Here is a 17,048-nt window from a genome sequence, read left to right as displayed (position 1 = left end):
AATGTCCAAGATTTTGGGACCTAAGGACCTTGGCTGAAAGTCTGATCTACATCATCATGTAAAATTCATTCAGAGCTCTTCGCCGGTGTCATGAATGGATGATGCCATGAATATAACCTTGGATTATACACCAGCTACCAGGAGCTTTTCTACCACGGCCGCTGATCTGTGATGTGGAAAAATGAGTCTGGATATTAACTTAAATATACAGGCCTCATTGCGTTTACATTGAAATGCAGTCGACATAATGAACAATGAATTTTGAATGTATAACTGTCCTCTGAGCTATAGGCGTTCATTCATACGATGGAAGCGCTGCTGAGTTAGTTGTCAGAAAGCCTTTGAGGTGATGTAATAACATTAGAGGATAAGAGTTGTTAATCTCCTGTCAGGACGACCTGGAACAGCTGAAAATATTATCCCCTTATTTAAGACTGTGGAAAACGTATAATCATGTTAACTCAAAAATCTGACTTCAACAAAAAAAGTTTCTCTTTGTATTATGTCGGCTTTCGATACACAAGTTGAGCTCTGTGTGGAGTTTGTGTTTGTGCGCCTGAGTGGGTGAAAAGACGGGGCAGAGAGCGCCCGGGAACAAAAGGTCCTGGCCTTGGCCCTGGTTTAGCGTCCCGCTCCAATGTTTCGAGATGGAAAACAGAGAAAACAACAAGCCTTAGTGACATCATTACTTGAAATGTTAGTGGGCCAAGAACACTGAACAATGACAACTGCCTGTGGCTGAACCTAACAAGTCTCAAACTGTGGTTTTCAAGGCCTCTTTGTGTGCCGTTTTTATTCTGACGTTAAAGGGTAACATTGGCATTTTTCAACCTGACCCCTTGTTTCCCATGTTTTTGTGTCGAAGTGACTAATGGTAACAACAATTTCTGAAATTGGTCCAGTTTTTCTGTCAAATTGTTAAAAAAATAAGATCCTTTTTTTGTGACCAAAACAGCCACAAAACTGAGAACTGCAAACCCACCAGACACTATTTTTAAACAGTAATTTTAGTGTGTATAGAGGCAGATTTTCACATCTAACTGGATGAATTAAGGATTTAATTAAACAAAACCAGAGTTGGTGATTGTTGAAACAGCAGAAAGACAAACCAAGAAAGTTTTTGTTGAGGATAGGATGCTGAATTATCAGGCAGATTTTGTTCTAGGGTACACAAATTGACGTTTTTCTTTTCTTAAAAAATAATTTCAACCATTAATATGATTATGATAATTATATGATAATATTTCCAGATTTTTTTCCTTTTTTAAGAAAACTAAACATGCTAAGTGTTGCTGGACTATTCCGGATGGTTTTTTTGGGTTTTTTTTATAAGTGCAGTCCTTATTAATTTTTTTCTTTGTTGTTAACATAAGAGACACAACATCTCAGCCTTGGCCTCTCTGTGACCTAGTTCTGCACACAGGGGAAAAACACACCAGTAGCAATGCAGTCAGGACCAGTTTTACAGTTTAATTACTATGATTGATATGTTTGTTTTGGTTTACTGACACACTGGGACGTGTGGTGGCTGACGCACGGAAGTTGACCTACTCTAGTTTTGGTTGTAAGCCATTCAGTCAACCAGCTTGTGCATCCGCCCATTACTGACAAATTATATCTTATGATTCACGTTTCTATGATCCAAATCACTACCTGCTCTGCTGCACTATTAAACACACTATGTCCAGGTGATTAAAGCATGTCACCAAAGACGGCTGGCATGAATAACTAATAAAGATAAAATAAACATCTGATAACAAATGAGTATGGCTTAAATCGCATAAATGAAACAGTGAGATGTCCATCAAAGAGAGAAAATTATCCTCTTATCTCATATCTAAGCTGGGGGGATCAAACAGTGAGACCTCCAAATGAGTTGTGTTTACAATAAACATTTTATTGTTCAAGTGGCAGAAATTGACCACTGGAAAAAAGTTCTTAGTACAAAGGTTCAAACTGTTCAATTTCTCCTCCGCTCAGTGCGTGCTCGCTCATTCCGGCCTGTGCGACTGTACTGTTTACTTCCAGCAGTACCGCTGGAGATGAGCCCTCTGGCCTAACGTTCCTGCAGTGAGTGGGCTGTGCGATCTCTCTCTCATCCATACCTCCAAATGTGTTAGAAACTGATTTACAGACGTGCATGTTCTCTCCGACCACTCATACAATGCAGTCAAAGTAGATAAATCAATGTGTAGTTCTCAGAACTCACTGTGGAAAAAAAATGTGTAGGTGTATTCATACTACACGTCCTCTTACAGAGATATTATAAATCTCCTTTACTGTCCAACTAGGCCATCACCTCTTCCTTAAATAACTCCATGGTAAACAGGTTATTGCTCAACGGCTTATCACAGTGTCGCAGGGTCATATGGGTGTGTGTGTGTGTGTGTATATATGTTCCCATCTTTATAGACTGCTGAAAATTATGTCAGCCTCTGATGTTTGTAATATTACTCCGCTCCCCCAGTTCCAATTGATGTCCATAGTCTGGGGTGGATTTAAACATGGCTCGGCTCCAGAAACACTTGACTAAGTTGGCAGAGGCAAAGTAACAGGACACATCCTGATTCATATACATCTGCTCAGGTTACACTAACAGACACGGAGAAATAAGGCCAGCATTAAGAGGCTAATTAAGTAGACAGACAACAGACGGTCGGACCAACAGGCTGGTGAAGTTGCTATCAAAGCACTTTTTAAATATGATGTACCTAATATCACCGGCTTCATTTATCTGTTAAAAGGACAGTTCAGCCCAAATTAAAAAAAGATATTTTCCTCTTACCTGTAGTACTATTTATTAATCTAAATCAGTGGTTCCCAGCTGGTCCTGTCATAGGGTTCAGATGTCCTCTTAGTCACTGGTTGGAGGTCCACACCTTATAAATTACCAATCGCAAAAACAAACAACGCGGCACTTCAAAATAAAAGCTCTGTGGGAGAAACTCAGTATATTTCAAAACAAATTTTTGCAAACTTTACATGTTCATGAGTGACTTACGCTCAATTCAGGATGGATCCACGACCCACTCTTGGACCGTGACCCACCAGTTAGGGAATAACTGATCTAGATTGTTTTGGTGCACGTTGCAGAGTGTTGGAGATATCCACCACAGATTTCTGCCTTCTTTCTACCTCACTTCACTTATCTACCATATCGCTGCACAGAATAACGTGTGTGTCTACTGCTAGCTCACCTCCATGCCGTTAATGTTTACATATCATGTTAAAGCGAGTATGAGCCTCGTCCATGAGTCGGTGCACGTTTCTTTCTACCTGGTGATTTGGTTGGTGGGTGTAGTTTGGCAAAAAGAAAATAGTTCCTACATGAAACTGCTCACAACAAGGTCTGTGTTATCTTGAGTAACCAGGTCATGATTTCTGGAAAGAGGCATTGCTGTTGAGTTTTTCAAAAGTATTTTTTTATCTTCACAGGCTGAGTGCCATCTAGTTCCATTATATTTGAAATAAGGCAATACAGCCGATGTCTCCACTCAGCTTCTCACACCAAAACAATCTGGATTGATAAATGGCACTACAGGTAAAAGAAACAATATGTGTTTTTGATTTTGGGCTGAACTGTCCCTTTAACAGATAAACAAAGCCATCAATGTTGAATACATCATGTTTGAAACGGTCTTTGGGGGAAACTACTTCAGTTTACTGACACAGTGTTGGACAGACTGTCTGTCTTCTTATTTATTTAGTATACACCTACCAAAATGTATTGTTTAAATAGACCGTCCCTTTAACGTTACACTGGTGTTTCTTAAGTTTTACTCAGATATTACAGTATCTTTGAGTTTGCGCAAAGTAAGAAAAGTGCTCTCAGTCTCCTCACAAGCTGCATCACAGACAGATTTCAAAACTTATTTTGCATTTAAGTCTTCATTAGTCACCACTGTGAGCAAGAGGGACACCAGAAGACCCGCTTACACATGAATCCCCCTTTAAATTTTAGTTTTATCATTTATTGACAGACTTCATCTGCTGTTTTTTTTAATGGCCAGCAATGCACAAGAACAGAATAACAAGAAGTTGAGACTCTTGTTCAATTCATAATTGCTTGCATGCCACATGTAAAACATTCACCTGGAAATTCATAGATTCATCCTGCAGTTGGCAAAAATATAGGGAGGGTATGCTGCTCTGATACTGACTGAATGAGTTTTTTGTTTTTGTTTGTTTTTTACACAACATGCATGTTTTATCTCATGCTTCTGCAGCCGTCAGATATGACGCCAACATGTAAAATTGCCATCACACTGAGGGCTAAGATTCAGTACCTATATCAATTCAAGCCCACAGGTCACATTTTCTCCACAGCTAAACCAACAGCAGCCCAAAACCAGAGACAGGAGCTTATTAAGATGGGACAGTCTGCTTACTCTTCATATTTCACTACACCGGTTCTGCCCTGTAACTCAGTTTCCAAGAGGGATGTGTCAGAACAGAGCATGTTGCTTTCTAACGCCACAGGATGCAATGCGGTTGTGGTTTAAAACTGGTATGTTTTCTGCCTCGTGTGCTTCCCGAAAAAACGTGTTGTGAGGAAACAAAACTGACTCTCCAACAGTCCAGCCTTTGTCACAAGCTAGGCTGAAAATGCCTCAGGACATCTCTTTGCTGAACATATACATAAGATGTAATTTATATTCTTTTTTTGTTTTCTGATTTATTTTTCCTCACAATACCTCCCAATACTGAGGCGCCACAAACAACACACCCACTGGTGTTATCTCTGCAGCAACAAGCCTCAGCACAGCCTCACCTTTATCTAAACAATAATTCAGCTGACTCCCATTTCATCAACAAAGAAGCAACAATCCAGTTAAGCAGTTCTCACTGTCTGATCCATGCCAGCGTCACTAGGTTTAAATGTTGTGCCCCAACATGTCATGACACGAAGGCTGCAACTGACCATTACGTTTCTTACTGATTCAACTGTAAATTAATTATTAAAAAAATAGCTTGTTACAATATTATAGAGCCTAAAGTGACTTCATTGAATGCCTTGTTTTGTCCAAAACATTTCCAAACCCCCAAATATTAGATTTACTACAATGTTTAACCAAGAAAAGCAGCAAATCCTCACAGTTTAGTACCTGGAAATATTACATTATTGGCATTTTTACTTTAAAAATGAATAAACTAAAAAATGATTACAGATATAGTTGCCAATAAATTTTCTGTGGATCAAAAATGGATTAATTGTTGCAGCTCTACATGACATAAGAAACTTTTTCTTCTCTCTTACCGACTCTGTTTACATTCACAAAATATTCCAGTTTTTGCCCTTATTCCAAAAAAAGACAATATTCTTACTAAGCTGTTTACAAGGCCAGAAATCTATGAAAAATATCCTCCTAATACAATAGCCCAAACTGATGTTTTGAGGGTTTTTTTTCTTTCTTTTTCTCTTCTCTTCTTTTTCTTTACATAACTTTCTTTGTGCTCATCTACCTGTCCTTTCTTATTAATATTTTTTTATTATGGCCTATATGTGTATCTATTTTTAAACAATTGTATAACTGTTTTTTCTTATAAATGATTAATATGCACTGACACTTTTCTGGGTTTCCCCTGCATGTCTCCCTTAATTGAAATATACAAGATTGCTGTTTTTTTTAATATGTGCTACATAAATAAAATCAAGATCAATGAAAAAGATGTCGAATTAATGTTCTTATTGACATACAGCCACAAATTGAGCCCTAACATCGCATCAAAATGTGTCGTAAAAAAGTGGAAAAGTAGAATGGGTATCGCTTGTGTCGTGAACTTTTCCAGCAGTGGTAGTCTTGTTTAACCATGCAAACACAGCCAAACATTTTCATTCATTTATTTGTTGATATCCAACTTTTTCATACTGTGTCACAGTAGATAAGTTTCTCCTCCTGAGCAGAAATGTTGGATTTTCTTCCAGGCAGTCATCTCTACCTCACAGTCTTAGAAAGACTGTTGGTAAGTTGGTTTGTGAACAATGTAAAGAGCTAACCATAAACAAGCAAGAGGCTGTGTGTTGTAAATGGCAGGAAAAACCCAAATTGAGATGTTCTAAATGTGCTGTAAATACAACAAAACGCTCCTACATTCTTAATAACACTAACAAATTCTACATTTTTCAATCATTAAATGCTTCATTCTGAAAAAGGCCTAATTCAGATTTCCCAAACAGAATATGCTGTTAACATGAACTGTATCAAATTCAGAAAGTGTCCTATTATGAATAAATGGAATATCAGGGTGCATGTAAATGTACCCGCTGCCTCCATCTTTCATGTTCCTCTGCTCTTCAGTATTTTAATGTCTCTCCATTTATTAAAACTTGCATTATCCATTACTTCTGTAGTTGAACTGAATGGCTCTAGTTCATCTCTGTGAGGTATTTTGAACTCTTAATTCTGTTACTGTGAGCATGCGTGTCTCCTGTGTGGGATATAATCCCCCTCATAAGGGTTTGTTCACACACAGAGAGCCGTCCCCAGTGTAGTGCAGGGGCTGGAGGTGTGAGTTGCATGGTTACATCATCGCCAGCTTCTTTTCTTATCCTTCCCCTCCCTCGCCACCTCTAACTCTCCCTCTTTTTCTCTCTCTTTCTCTCTCCCTCCCTCGACTTCCTTCTTCCTCTTCTCTCTGCACTCTCTCCCCCATCTTCCTGGCTGCTTTTTCTCCCTGTACCTTTCTACACCACCCACTTTTTTGCCCTCTCTCTTACATAAGACACAGGGATCAGTGCACAGATGATTTGTCTTAACAGAGTTTTTTCTCACTGTCCCTGCGGCTCCTTTTTCTCTCACTCGGGTCTACTAATGTTATATTCTTTATTCTATTCATCTGACGGGCCATCCCAAAAAATAACAAAATTAAAAAAACAGAATTAACAAAAAAAGAAGAAATTCAAAGAGTTGCATGAAAGAAATTTCTACTTCTATTTCTACTGATGATTTATTTTCAATCTAAGATTATACCACGAGTCAGAGCTTTTGTAAGAACCTGGATTTTTTTTCTTAAATAAGTGAAGGTTGTGACAGAAAATAACATCAGCCCTTTTTACACAAACAAAGTTCCTTTTTTAGACTGAACCAAACAACGGGGCTTCTTGCCGCTCTAGCGTGTGATCATAGCGGCATGCCGGCAGAAGCAGAAGAGCCGAGGTGTGCGTGACATTTAACAGCATCAACCTCTGGTGTGACATTTAATGTAACACGTCAGCAGCGCTTTATTAACAATAGCAATAACAAACAGCCTCTGTTATACAGTGGCTGATCTCATTGTTTTCCCAATTTGCGGACATTGCCGGCTGCTCTTCGTTCTCTGAGTAAGCTGCTAACTGCTTTTTAAAGTTCCCGCGGTGGGTTGCACGCATAACACGCCGTCAAAACATCACACCCATCACGCCCATAATCCCATCCTGCTGCCTGTCCCTTTTACATAGATGCAGTTTTGGTGCTGTTACCACCTCTTTTGCCAGCTCAAAGGCGAGACAACTGTGTCCTCCCGTTCCACGATCGTACCTTCAGCAAGGCGGCATAACGGCACGATGTTGTGACACGAAAAGGCAAAGTTAGAGGGGCTACTAAAAACTCAAAATAATAAGGCAGAACAGAGTTTCTTTTCCAAGAATAGAGATTGAAACTGCAACAAAGAAGAAATAAAAAGAGGGAATCTGAGAAGGAAGAAGGAAGGAAACAAAAACCCAAAGCAGGCAGTGGAGAGTAATTCAACAGGCGTACATAGTGTAGAGGCCAGACTTTCACAATCACTCTTTGTCTTAACTTGGACATTTAAACACGATCTTCACAGCTTCCCTGTTGTGTTGAATGTAATCTTAAATGTGACAGGAATTACAGCAGAAAGCCAACATGAGATACCGATCAAGGGTCATTCTTGTGTTTGTGTATATGTTAACATACAATAACACAATGTAATGAGACCACTGTTAATTTAAATATTAACTTCACTCCATTCTTTCTGCTGTAGTGACGCTGTGTTGCTGGGCAACAAGGGAAATGCCTTTGAGTCTGTTTAGTGTGCCGGTCACATTGTGTGTGTTCAATGTATGAGAACAACGGTGTGTGTCGAACACAGTTTAACAGCTGAGAAAAAAATGTCTGGTACACACTTTTATTTTAATACCTGACACACCTGAACACACCTGACACACCTGAACACACCTGACACACCTGACACACCTGAACACACCTGACACACCTGAACACACCTGACACACCTGACACACCTGGACACACCTGAACACACCTGACACACCTGACACACCTGACACACCTGACACACCGTGCGGTCTATTCAGTGCTCTGTGTGTGTGTGTGTGTGTGTGTGTGTGTGTGTGTGTGTGTTTGGGTGGGACTCTTCAGATTCTTCAGAGAAGTATTTTGTTGATGAAAGAACGTCTGTTGTGTACTGCACAACAATAGCTAGAGGAAGTTACTGCTTACATTCATACTCGACTTGTGTCTGACCTGCAGCCAATTAAAAATTCTTGGCGTGATTGTGGTTCGTTTTACTGGAGGAGATTTCTGTTTCTTGGTAGGACAAAGTAGTGTAGTCTGTTATAGGCGTGGAAATTAACTTTTTGTCCAGCTACCACTGTGACTGCTGGATTTCAACCCACCACTCAATAGATTACAATTGTTTTTTGGCTGCTAAGTGAAACAAATCTGGCAGCCAAATGCAAACTTTACCTGCATTTGGCTTGTGGCTTGAGTTTATTCCCAACCTCTGGGCAAATGTATCCAAAATATAGTTAAACTGAATTGAATTTTAGTCTTTTAATCTCAACTGGTGTTGCAGGATTTTCAAACTGGTATCTCTGGAGTACCAAAGACTACTTGTAGTACAACCTTGATGTAATTTCTGCAGTCTCTCATATACAGTATCCTGTGCATTTCCTACATTCCTGTCTAGAGCCAGCAACTAAATAAATGATTTATAAACTAAGAACCTCAATCCAAGGTTCAAAATCATACATGAGAACATACAGTTCAGCCAACTGAGTTTGTGCTTTTGTAATCACGGCATAGAATCATTCAAATGTACGACAGTATTTTGTAAACAATAGAACCATATCATCATAATATAATACCACGTAAACAATAGTACTGTGTATATATACTGATTTATATAATATATTGAATGCTGAAGTCACAGTAAGACTTCAGCAGTAAAGTCACATGTGAAACCATGTATAAAGACAAAACAATGCTGACTTTTACTTTCACCCACAACCATTATATTTGATCACTGAAAATAGGTCATAGGCGTCGTACACGATTCACTCATTCACCTAACGTGGACTACAGGAAGACGGCTGCAGCTAATGATTATGATCACTGTCAAATCATTTCTTGATTACTTCGTTAGCTGTTTGGTCAATAAAATGTCAGAAAATGTTGAAAATGTTGATCAGTGTTTCCAAAGTTAACTGTCATAATGAAGCAAAGAAATTCACATTTAAGAATCTGGTGTCAGATTTTTCTCTGGAAAAAAGTCAAACTCATTAATCAATTATCGAAATTAGTTGGCAATGAATTTAACTGTTGAAAGCTAAACAATAAATGTTTTTAACTTTATATATGAATATCAGTCCCATTAAGGAAATAAACTAAAACATTTAGCTGCGGCATCATGTAGGACTGAAGAAACTTCCAGAAACAATTCTGTTATTACCACCTTGACTCGAGTGAGTTTGCTGTTGTTGGCATGCCAAAATTTAAATCTTTGAAGGATTTGTCTATTGTTGTGTTTTAACCCAGAAAGAATTTCACCCCTGACCCCTGGCAGAGTCAAATGCCACAGTCTTCAGTCTCAGTGTCATAATAAAGGAAGAAAAGAGCAGAAGACAAAGAGGAGTTTGACGGATTTTGTAATCTGACTTTTTTGCCATTTTGTCAGGAATGTAGACAGTGAATTCATGTATTCATAACTATTTTTTACGTAAAAGACCTTTCAAAAATGTGTAGATTATGCTTTGGTCTCTTTTGTAATGTTTTTTTTCTGTTTTCTTTTTTAACTGGAGGTAAATACATCACCAGGTACTTGGCATTTATTGTACAAACAGTAGATTTATACATGAACTATATCGAGGTAAAAGAATAACTACATCTTGAGTGGAGGGTGGGGTGAGCAAAAATAGATAAAACATGCTTTATTTATCCCTGAGGGGAATCATTACGGCAGGAAGGAGGAAGAAGTGTAGGCTTGAGACCGAAGACTAAAATAAGTAATGGTCTGAATAAAAGAAAACCTCTCTGTGACTTCAGATCAAACGTTTCTCTCTTTACATCTTCGACATAAAAAAAACTTTGCAAAAGCATGAAATGTGACAGTGTGCCTTCATGTTACCACATACACCAGAGGATGAACGGTACAAAGGTGATAGATGGAGAAAGTACCTGTTCATTGATGGAGCTGTAGTCGTTGGTGGTGGAGACGTCATCGTCCTCCGAGTCAAACAGTCCCTCCTGGTTATCTAACAGCTCTGCCAGGACTCTGCTGACAGACTCCTGGTCCCGAAGGTCCTCTCCTTCTGTTGACAGACTGCAAACAGACCAGAGGAGAGTGTGTTGTGCTGGCTGTACGATGTGCTCCATGGGATGTTCAATCATTTTAAGCAGCATATAAAAGTTCCTCTGTGTGTACTTATATACTATGTGATTTAAATTAATGTGTATGCCAAAAATGTGTCAGTATTGTCAGAAGCATGGCCACACAGCAGTCTTGTTGTCACTGATGATATGGGCATATTATTTACCTCCCCATAAAGATTTATAACCAAATGACTTTAGAGTTTTTACACAGGACATTTAAATACAGAAATAAGGATGCAAACAATAAAGACAGAGTACAACCTTCCTGGATCTTCATAAAACTTTTAAGTAAATACTTGTCAGGTGGTAAAACATGCACTTGCGCTTAGCTCACAGTACCTGACAGGTAAGGTTGCAGAGTTACAATGTGATTATTAAAGATTAAGTTCTATAATTTCAACCTGGACACTATTTTCCAGTGTTTTTGTGGATAAGTGATTAATGGGAACAAGAGCTACAGCCAGCAGCTGTAGGTGCCAAACTCACCAGACTCCATTTAACTAAACAGTAATTTTATCATCCTAGAACACGATTCATTTAAAGTCGACCGAAACAAAATAAAACCCAGAAAAAAACATCATGGTTCGTATTTTCACTGTTCCAACAATCATCAACTCTGGTTAAGTTTATATGAACCCTTAATGCACCCAGTTAGATGTGAAAACATGCCAGCTCTGTGCATGCTGAAATTACTGTTTATTTAAACAGAGTCTGAGGATTTGACAATATCAATTTCAAGGCTGTAAAAATAAACTTACTGTCTAATAAAAAGGTCTATCTCTGTAGGGATGTTCTTCATAAACTGTCAGACACTTGGAATAATAATCTAAACTTGTCAGTGGCAAAAACAGGAACTTTTATTGGATGTAAACGGACAGTGCAACAGCCCGTTTCGCACCTGCTGGCTGCAGCTCTCCTGCTCAACACCGGACCAATCTCAAAACATTAAATTGTTCCTATTAGTCACTAAAACACTAAAACAAGGCAGATTAGGTCCAGATAAAAAAATATCCCACCTACACTTTGACCACAATTATTAAATAGCCCTATATGGGACATCTTACTGGAAGATGTCTGGTCCGAAAACAGCCGCCAGCGTCCCGATGTTCCAGCTCTCCTGCTGAAGTGAAGCCACGCTGGCCAGGAAGCGGCAGAGGAAACGCAGCAGGCCGTAGTTCAGCTGTGGAAGCTGCTGCAGCAGGTACTTCAGGTTTCTACACAGATCCTCTTCGTTGCTGTAATCTGGAGATGTTTAAGAGAAGAATACCAGTTATGATCGCATGTAAATATTGATGTTTTCGTAAGATTCGATGAGTCAATGTCACTAACTGTGATAAATTTTACTGGAAAAGCTGTTTTTTACCATCAACACTAAAAAAACGTGTAGGCTTTATAAATGCTGCCCTCAATGCTGCGACACCGCTTCGTTTCATGACTGTATTTGGAGATACTGTGGAGTGAGCTATGGTTTGTCAAATCCTTTGTGTTCTCTCACAGTTGACCTTGAAAATTCCTCGCTCAAGAAAATATGCAGAGCCAGATAAGATTAATGTATGATCCTCCGAGAAGAGGTGAAACGAGGTGAAACAGAAGATGGCATTAGGGAGGGACATGTAGTGGTACAGTTGTGCCATTAGAGAATATAATAGAATGAAAAATGAATGACATGACAGAGTCTCAGAAACACCCCCCACCACACTGCTGTAATCTGACAGCAGCAGGAACAACCATCATCATGGCACAGGGATTAGACCAGATAATCTGTGACAGAAGCAAAAGGGAACAGGGCAAAAAGGAGAGACAGAAACGGAGCAAATGTGGAAGTGGGAGATTTGTGAAAGCGAACACGTTGTCCTTTAAACATGTAGTACTCCGCTTCTTAATTTGTTGCCTGGAATGGTCTATCCTGTATAACTTTAGCGATTCACATGATCATATTTCCCTAATTACGTCCTTTTTTTTTTAATTAAAAAAAATAATTCTTAAAACTGTAGTGGGTAACTTTAATTAAAAGTAACTTTCTGGCATATGTGCTGAAACTGTAAGTACATCCTACAGAAAAACATCTGTTGTTGGTTTAAGAGAGGATATAGTTCGAACACTAACATCCTGATTTTGACCTCATCAACCACATAAACAAATTATCAATACTGCTGGGACAACACACACACACACACACACACACACACACACACACACACACACACACACACACACACACACACACATTATTATTATTACTATTATGATTCAATTAGGCCTAGTTGTATTGTTGTCATTATTATTATTGTTTTTTTTAAATATTGTTGCTGATGTACATCTGTATGTTCAGCTTGCATGAAATAATCTTGTTGACACAGTTGATGTTCTCTCTTTATACTGTTCCATGTTAAAAACAACTGTTCAAAAGTGCTTGACAATGGTCATGCCATAAAGTCTACATGAATTGAATTGATATAAAGAGAAAGAGGGCGGAGTGAGCGAGCTGAGAAATGACATGAGAAGTGGAAAAGCCGTCCCTGTCACACACCTTGGTGTAGCTGTAAAATGTGTCCCTGTATCGCCGTTGGGATAACCGGCTCAGGAAGCTCCTGCAGGAAGAGTCGCAGCAGACTGACCGCTGACGCCAGGTCCGCCTCCTTCTCTAGCTCCACTTCCTCTCCGCTGTCGTACCGCTGGCGCAGCCAATCCACACGCTCTGCGTTGCCATTAACAAGGAAGAGCCCCTCCAGGTCCAGGTGACCTGATGACACATGCAGCAATAATTAGACACACTGTACATCATTATATCATTTCTATGTTTGAATATTTGGTTAGGTCATTGAGAACGTTCTTGTTTTTAAACCTCCTAACCTTCAGTACAGACTGGCAGTGAAGTATTAGAGAGAAAGTGAGTGAATGAAGTGCGATTTTTGGAGCTCTCATTATATTACATCTGGAGTGCTCTGCCAGGAAGACATTAATGATTCAAACTAATGGAATTTATTTGAAAAGTTATAAAAGTTATTTCATTCCTCTGCACAGTCTGCCAATGTTTGAGTCACACATGATTTGAGATTTACATCATTGCTGGGAAGATAACTGAAATCACAGCCCTGCTTCTTTAAAAAGCCACCTGCATTTATGCTTTACTCTGTAAGCAGAGGGCTTGCATGTAGCCGAGGCTGGGCATTAATACCAGAAAAAGGTCTGTCCAGTTCAATTGTCTTATAAAAATGATTTACTGGGTAGGCATGGCAGCTTTTGCTTATACAATAGTTTGTAAATACATGTTTTTACTGCACTCAGAACAACATATCTGCATTAAAAACTTTGAAAATAAAGCAAACAAAAACAAAAACAAAAAATATATATGCTATGGTTGCCCAGTAGGTATTTGTGTGGGTATTAAATATAGTGAATAGCTGTGTCAAAGTCGAGGACTCAGAATACCTAAATGGAAAAACCTGGTGAATACAGTGTAGTCGTGCAATATTTTAGAGCTTTGGACTTAATGAAAAATCATCTGGACTCCCAAATAAATAACTGACAGGCGTGTTGATGTTATGCAAAGCTAAAGGTTACAAAAACTTAATTCATAATTTATTTTATTTTAAAAAATGCTGACCTGAATTTGATGCCAATGGTCAAAAATAGAACAAAAGTACAGGGATCTGTGTGTCAGCGTGTGTATTTATTGCTTTTGTGTGTTTGTAATCTCCTCCCTTATCAGTATACAAAAAACATTGGAATGACAACACTGTCCTCTGGTCTTTCCTGTGTGTGAAAACATCACTGAGTGCTGAGTGTTTGTGATTAATGTGAAAGCTGACCAGCGGGGGAGAGGGGAGGGCGGGAGCAATCGTGCCTGATGTGAAAACATCCTGACAAGACAAACCGATCAGTACCATCAGCAGTTCATGTCAGGACTCGAGCCACTTTTATATCATTTTTGTATTATCATGCTTTTTTCCCCTTTACTTAATATGAGCATAAAGTTATGAACGATGGACTGATAAGTTATTATGCTATGTGTTGTCACCTGAATCTGCAGCTTCAACAACAACTACTGCTGAGATTTGCCCAATTAAAATCACGTTGCTGTTCCATTAACTCTTAGCGACTCTTGGCTTGTCTTAGTCCTGCAAATGCTTCATTCAAGATTCAAGATGGTTTAATGTCCCTCTTGAATCTTGAATCCTGAATTAAGCATTTGCAGGTCTAGATTTTCTTTGTTGACGTCCATCTAACAACAAAAAATCTACTGCAGTGTCAAGTAAAAGCAACAGCTGTCGAAGGTGAAAGCTGATTGGCCCGATTGGATATGCTTTCAGGTTTGCTCCAGAAGAAACAGAGGAGTGTAAAGTACGCCTCAAACATGCACCTGTTACGAATATCGACACTCGAAGGCAGAGCAAAAAGCCTGCTGTAACAGAGAAAGGCAAAATAGGGCTAAGCAATAAGGATAGCCCGATTACCGGAGGCAAGTAAAATGCCACTTCTGGCTACTAAATTTATAAACTAGAAGAATTTAAATAATCAAAAGCCCATGTTGGAGTTGCTAAGAAATGTGAGCCAGCTCACTTCTTTCTCATTTTTGTTGAGAGTTGCAGTGCTGATCAGGCGCTTGCGTGAACACAGTAGTGGGTAAAAAGAAAGTTCATGAGCTGAAGCACAAGACAGATTTCAATTGTCCTATAAACAGAAGTTTTGTTGAGTGACATTAGAGAAAGGGGATGTATTGCACGCTTTGCAGCAAGTTTGAGAGCGAGGCAGATGAGACAAGATCCCTTTTAATGATAATTAACTATGTTGTTATTTGACTACCGATAATAAATAAAAGTATTAATAGGGGCAAGCAAAAACTGATTTTGGACAAGTAGATTTTCTTCTTTCTGAATAGAGACAAAAAAAGCACCATTGACCCATGGAGGATGTGATGGATCCTACAACTTGAGATAATGACACTTTCTGAAAGTCTATCCTTGAAGGGATTTAAGGTGTTGCACATGAAAAGTGCACAGAAAAAGTGACACAAGTAGTTGTTTGAAGAAAGACAAAAAGAGATCTTGAGAGAAGTTAATTGTCTGCATTCTTTCTCTCCACTGAACACCTGGGGAATCGCCGCACAGAGTTGACATGCCTGTCGTTAAAGTTACAAGAATTGCCCGACAAACAGCTTTTCAACAGCCCAACAAGCACTCAGTTAGACGCATACTGCAGCGTGAGTGACAGCGACATCTGTGCAACCAAATAAATCACATACCTTCTCACATCACACTGTCATGCACATCACTGATGTCCTCACAGATTGTTGAATAATGATTCAATTAAAACATTGCTCATCCCTGAGTAACACTAAAATGTCTACTAAAGCAGTCAGTCACAGATGCCACAGCTTTAATCTGACACACCTTCATGTGCTTTCCCCTTCAGATCTCTGTGTTACATCAGATCACCTTTTTACTTCATATTTTGAACATCCCAGCTCTGTCCAAAACTTCAGACTTCACACACAAATCAAATAAGAGAGATTAAGGCCTTTTCACTGGCTGAATAACTTCTGGACTGGCAGCACCACTCTAATTAATGCGCCAGCAGAGGCCCGGGAGGATTAAAGACTTATTACATAACCTCATATGGTCGAGCAGCCCCCGGGTCACATAAACCATCAAACTGCTTCACTGGTCGACTGAGGGGAACTGAGGTGAAGCTTCAGTCCACTACTAGATGAAAGGAAATATATTTTGTGTCTTAGAAATTTAGAAAGAAAGCTATTTGAATTGTTCAACTTGTCATGGAAATTTTGTGTTCAACATCCTCTCTTGATATACGGTTTAGGTTTCCCAAACCCAGGGCGAATGAAAACGCTTTCTTAAACACAAGTATTACTTTCAGTGGTTTGTAGATATATCCAGTTTGTCCCGGGTCCCGCTGACCTGTCTCATAACACTGATCTTCACAATACATCCCTTTATTCGCAAACGATGGAATGACTTTTAAGCATTTTCCTTAATTTTATGTACAGTATTTTTACAGCCATCACATTGGTTCTGCTGTGGGTAACAAAGTAAATCACTTCTACACACGATCTTTACATACATATTAGGCACCTATGTTAACTGTGCACTTCGTCGTCTGGTTCAGTTTAATGTTGCAGCCCTTGCTAGTCGGTTATACCTGTTACCCAGAGGAAAACAGGAGGAGTTTGGATAGGTATGCAAGACTATCTAGCAGCTCTGATCATCAGTGGCTCTTTCAAACACACATGCGTTCATGCACGTGCAGGTGGGCATCCAAGCAACCAGTTCAAGTCCACCGCCGTACATGGATAGTATACCCAAGCCTTCACAATCACACACTCGCTCCAGCTGGATTTTTGTTAACTATTATATAGTGCGTGGTTGTGTTTTGTAGAATAACGTGCAATGTTGATGATGCACAGTGAACAAAGCCACA

The 17,048-nt window shown here is 39.2% G+C and overlaps 1 protein-coding gene across 4 annotated transcripts in view; it reads right to left on the bottom strand.

Annotated features, from left to right (window-relative positions):
- The window catches only part of fam13b (family with sequence similarity 13 member B), a 138,284-nt gene that overhangs the window by 86,511 nt on the left and 34,725 nt on the right, over positions 1-17,048 (bottom strand). For all 4 annotated transcript variants that reach the window (XM_042493280.2, XM_042493279.2, XM_042493281.2 and 1 more), the window contains exons 4-6: positions 13,141-13,353; positions 11,675-11,852; positions 10,416-10,560 (exon numbers count right to left, since the gene is read on the bottom strand). In XM_042493280.2, the coding sequence (XP_042349214.2) occupies positions 10,416-10,560; positions 11,675-11,852; positions 13,141-13,353 (536 nt within the window). The remainder of the gene's footprint in view (positions 1-10,415; positions 10,561-11,674; positions 11,853-13,140; positions 13,354-17,048) is intronic.

This window comes from Plectropomus leopardus, chromosome 8 (genome assembly GCF_026936395.1).
Source record: "Plectropomus leopardus strain MGB_pleo_1.0 chromosome 8, ASM2693639v1, whole genome shotgun sequence".
NCBI lineage: Eukaryota > Metazoa > Chordata > Actinopteri > Perciformes > Serranidae > Plectropomus > Plectropomus leopardus.
The sequence above is the reverse complement of the archived record's forward strand: the minus strand, read 5'-3'. Positions and strand labels throughout refer to the sequence as shown.